Genomic DNA, 4,532 nt, shown 5'->3' with positions numbered 1-4,532 from the left:
TTAAAATTTAATGGTTTTATATAGTTATTTCTTATGTGTTACAATAGAAAAACAGGCAAAGTCCTAATCAACGGAAAAAACAGCAGAGTCCAATCTGAACACATTTTGAAAAAACAAAATTTTCCATGAGCTAACATGATTTTCAGAATATTTATTTGTTAAAATTTGATGCTTAAATGGATGACCTTCTCTTAAAAATTAAAAGAATTGACAGTTTCTCACATAATTTGTAATAAAAAGGTTTCAAACCTTTAATTTAGGTTTTCTCAAAATGTGAAAAATGTGACTCTGCTGTTTTTTCCATTGTGCTCTTCATATATATATATATATTAAATATATATATATACATATATAAATTATGTCAGAATATTCTACAAATAGAGTCAGTGGCGAAACTACTGGACGCAGGACCCTGCGTTGCGGGGGGGCCTACCAGCTATAGGGGGCCCTCATATAAAAAAAATTATACTCTCAATAATATTTATACTATAAAACTCTTTTCCGCAGGTATAGTGGGCCCTAAAATATAAAACTTGGATTAAAAAAATGTCATCCATCGTATTAAAATATATTGTTCAAAAATTTAATTTTTTATTGGAGTGCGTAGTTTACATTTAAACGAAAAGTTGTAACCTTTTTAAAATTGCAAACGCAATTGAGAAATAAAGTACGATTATCAGCTGCGAACTGCCAGATGTTATTGTATAGTTAATTTTTATACCGTTATGTTGTGTTTGTGTATGAATTAGACAATTAGACTGAATTCGGAAAAAGTAATAATTTGTTGCGTATAAATTTTTTTTAAACTGTAAGAAGTTCTTCAATTTATAAGTTCTTAGTTGCATATTCAATATTTTTAAAATATAAACAATATTATTTGTTATGTTGTTGCATATCAAGGATAATGATTCTATAATCCTTGTTGCATATACAAATTAACTTTTAAATGTATGTTCTCATTTTCAATTTTATATTAAATCTTCCGTTGTATTAAGTTAACTTTTCATTTCTTATTTTATCTGAATTACTAGTCTCCAATTTATTTAATCGTGTTACGAATAATAAAGTATTGTTGCACGAGAGTTTATTACTTCACTGATATATTTAATAAAAGGTAATTAATAAATTTGTAATAATTAAAAATTTTACAACAGGTACTGAATTTATAAATTTGTAATAATTTAGATTTTGACTCATAATAATGGAAAAGAAATTAAATAGTACAAGCGGTGCAGCAAAAAGAAGAAAGTTAAAAGAAATAAACGCTACTTTAGCTAAATTTCCGAAGCTAACAACGTTTTTGAAACCAATCGAAAAGCGAGCGGAAACGGAAGTGGAAAGTCAAAACTCTGCAGAAGTGGTATGTATAAATCAGTCAGTAGAACATGATGATATTGAAGAAAACATTGCTACTGGTAATAAAAATGTGAATGAAGAAGATGTGAATAGGTCTCCGAGAAACCACCGAAATGAAGACAAGGAAGATTCAAACTCTGATACGAATGACGCCATTGAACAAATTCATTTAGAAAAATCAAGTGAATTATTTTCTACTGACATTGCAAATTTTCATGGTAAAATACTAACAAAAGATATTAAGAAAATAATTGTATTATCGGAATCGTGTCGGCCAAAAGGTCCTTTTATACGCGACCCCTTGCAAGAAAACCGTAGGTTTTCCAAGGAATATTTTAAAACTACCACAAAATATGGATCTATAGAAAGAATGTGGCTTTGCTATTCCCCAAAACTTGATGCCGTTTATTGCGAGCCTTGTTGGCTTTTCTCAGAAGAACGAAAAGCAAAGGATAACTGGCGTGAGCATGGTGTCAGAGATTGGCGTGGTCTTTCTAAAAAAATTAAAATTCACGAAAATATTCAACAACATATATTTGCTTGTTGCATTTATGAAAAATGGCGACATAATGAAACAATTGATAAAAATATAGAAGAACAAATACGATACCAATCAAATTTTTGGGTGCAAGTCTTAGAGCGGATAGTAAATATAACATTAGCACTTTGTAAAAATTCTTTGGCTTTTCGTGGTCATCGTGAATCATTTGACAATGAATATAATGGTAATTTTTTAACCCAAGTTCAACTTTTAGCTAAATATGATGATGTTATGAAGCAAGTTTTGAGTATGCCAAATGGATCTATAAAATATTTAAGCCATCAAATTCAAAATGAAGTCATACATTGCCTTGCAACGCATTTAAAAGCCACTCTTACTGCTGATATTAATAGTTCACCTTTTTATTCAATTATAATGGATACAACACAAGATATTACTAAAAGAGATCAGCTCAGTCAAGTATTTAGATACGTAAAAATTATTATTAAAAAATGAAAAAGATGAAGCCACATCAATTGAAATTAAAGAAGTTTTCTTGGGATTCACGGAAATATATAACCACACTGCTGCTGGACGACATGAAGAAATTTTAAATCTGTTAGAAAAACATCATATAAAATTAAGTAACTGCAGGGGTCAAGGTTATGATGGTGCGAACGTCATGAGTGGGATTTAAAATGGGGTTCAGGCCCTTTTTAAGAAAAATCAACCTAATGCTATGTATATGCATTGCGCAGCTCATAATTTAAATCTTGTTATTAACAATGCGGTTAAATGTTGTGTTGAAGTTGCTTCATTTTTTGTAATGCTAGAAGATGTGTATTCATTTTTCGGAAATAGCATAAACAGGTGGGATCTACTATCCAAATATACAGGAGAATCACAAATAACATTAAAAAGGTTAAATCCAACGCGATGGGCAGGACGATACACTTCTCTTTTCGCCGTTAAAATTCGCTTTCTTGATATAATGAAAGCTCTTTCCGAGATATCAATAACAAGTACAAAACGTGAAGAACGCGAAGAAGCAGTACGAATACAAAAAAATATGAGCAGTTTCGAATTTGTTTTTTTATGCGTGCTTTTGTCTAAAATCCTTAATGAGGTACATATACCATCAAAATTGCTGCAAACTAAAAATTTAGATCTAACGACAGCTTCAGGTTCTCTAGAAAATGCCAGCAAAAATTTCAAACAATATAGAAAGATGTTTGATTCAGCAAAATTTGAAGCGGTAGAAATAGCAACTACGTGGCAGATTCCTGCAATATTTTTTCAAAAAAGAAGAAAAATTGTGAAAAGGCATTTTGACGAATTATCTACAGATCACCGTTTTGATAGTAGTGAGGAAATTTTTCGCATCAATATTTTTATAAAAATTTTGGACGTCGTTATCAACCAACTCGACAATAGATTTAAAGGAATTAATAATAAATTAATGGTAATGAAAGAACGTGAGATCATAAGCTGTGCAGAAGCCATTCAGAGAAAATATAGTGAAGATATAACAACTGAATTTCCGCTGCAAATGGTTATGGTAAAGTCAATGCTACATGATGAAATATCAAAAATATCATCTATACGTGAATTGGCTGACCTTTTAATAGTAAAATTGTCAACTATAGCTGCAAGCGTTCCACAAGTGATAACAGCATTGTTATTGTTTCTTACATTACCTGTTACTGTTGCATCAGCTGAACGTTCTTTTTCGAAACTTAAATTAATAAAAAATTATTTACGAAATACCATTGGTAAAGAACATTTAAGCGACCTTGCAATAGTTTCTATTGAGGCAAAAGCGGCTGGAAAAATGGAAATGAAAAACATCATTACCGATTTTGCCAATATGAAATCAAGGAGAAAAGTTTTCACTATTTAAGTTCGGTTAAGTTTTAGTTTTGTTTTGAAGTTATCTTTATCTTTATTTAATTTTTTGTTTTTAAATATGATATATGAAATAAATATCTATTTAATATGTGAAGCTTTATTTTAAAAAAAAAAACATTCTTTTGCGGGGGGGGGGGGGGGGCCCAAATTTTGAAGGTCCGCCACTGAATAGAGTGCTCAATGTTCTTACATTGAGCACTCTATTTGTAGAAAAACAGAGGAATAATAAATTAGTAAAAACACTTATCTTAATTTTATATACTTCTATTGATATATATATATATATATATATATATATATATATATATATATATATATATATATATATATATATATATATATATATATATATATATATATATATATATATAACTTATGGAAAATTTTTAAATTTTATTTCAAATTAGAAACAATAATTAAAACCAGTTATACAAACTGAAAAATTAAAAACAATCCTCTGAAAACGTTATTTAATTTTTGTACATCAAGCGTTTTTGGTAAGGGTCAGATTTTAGTCATAGTAATAGTTTTATAAATAACTTACAATCTATTATACTTTCAAACTAAAGTCAAAATGAAATTATAAACATAATAACTCTTTACACTTTATTGATATTTAAACGGATAGTAACAGCATCCTTAAACTATATGTTTGTCAAAAATATCTATTACAGTGGAAGGTATTATAATCAGGTGCAGGGTGCTGCAGTAAAATCAGCTGATTCCAAATATGCAGTGATAGTGTTAGAACACCAGGTCCCCAAAATCGAAATCAAATACCAGCCAC

The 4,532-nt window shown here is 29.3% G+C and overlaps 2 protein-coding genes across 2 annotated transcripts; both read left to right on the top strand.

Moving 5' to 3' along the window:
• Positions 1 to 1,201: 1,201 nt before the first annotated feature.
• LOC136074015 (uncharacterized) lies at positions 1,202 to 2,353 on the top strand. Its single transcript, XM_065786311.1, has one exon. The coding sequence runs from the start codon at positions 1,202 to 1,204 to the stop codon at positions 2,351 to 2,353; it is 1,152 nt and encodes a 383-aa protein (XP_065642383.1).
• A 223-nt stretch (positions 2,354 to 2,576) lies between these two features.
• Positions 2,577 to 3,737, top strand: LOC136074014 (zinc finger MYM-type protein 1-like). Its single transcript, XM_065786310.1, has one exon. The coding sequence runs from the start codon at positions 2,577 to 2,579 to the stop codon at positions 3,735 to 3,737; it is 1,161 nt and encodes a 386-aa protein (XP_065642382.1).
• The last annotated feature ends 795 nt before the right edge of the window (positions 3,738 to 4,532 follow it).

The sequence above is a fragment of the Hydra vulgaris genome, chromosome 01 (genome assembly GCF_038396675.1).
Source record: "Hydra vulgaris chromosome 01, alternate assembly HydraT2T_AEP".
Lineage (NCBI taxonomy): Eukaryota > Metazoa > Cnidaria > Hydrozoa > Anthoathecata > Hydridae > Hydra > Hydra vulgaris.
Note: the sequence above shows the minus strand (reverse complement) of the source record. Positions and strands in the feature narration are given on the sequence as shown.

Excerpts from the sequence above, each read along its gene's own strand:
- LOC136074015 (XM_065786311.1), top strand. The coding sequence starts at position 1,202 with ATGGAAAAGAAATTAAATAGTACAAGCGGTGCAGCAAAAAGAAGAAAG.
- LOC136074014 (XM_065786310.1), top strand. The coding sequence starts at position 2,577 with ATGTATATGCATTGCGCAGCTCATAATTTAAATCTTGTTATTAACAAT.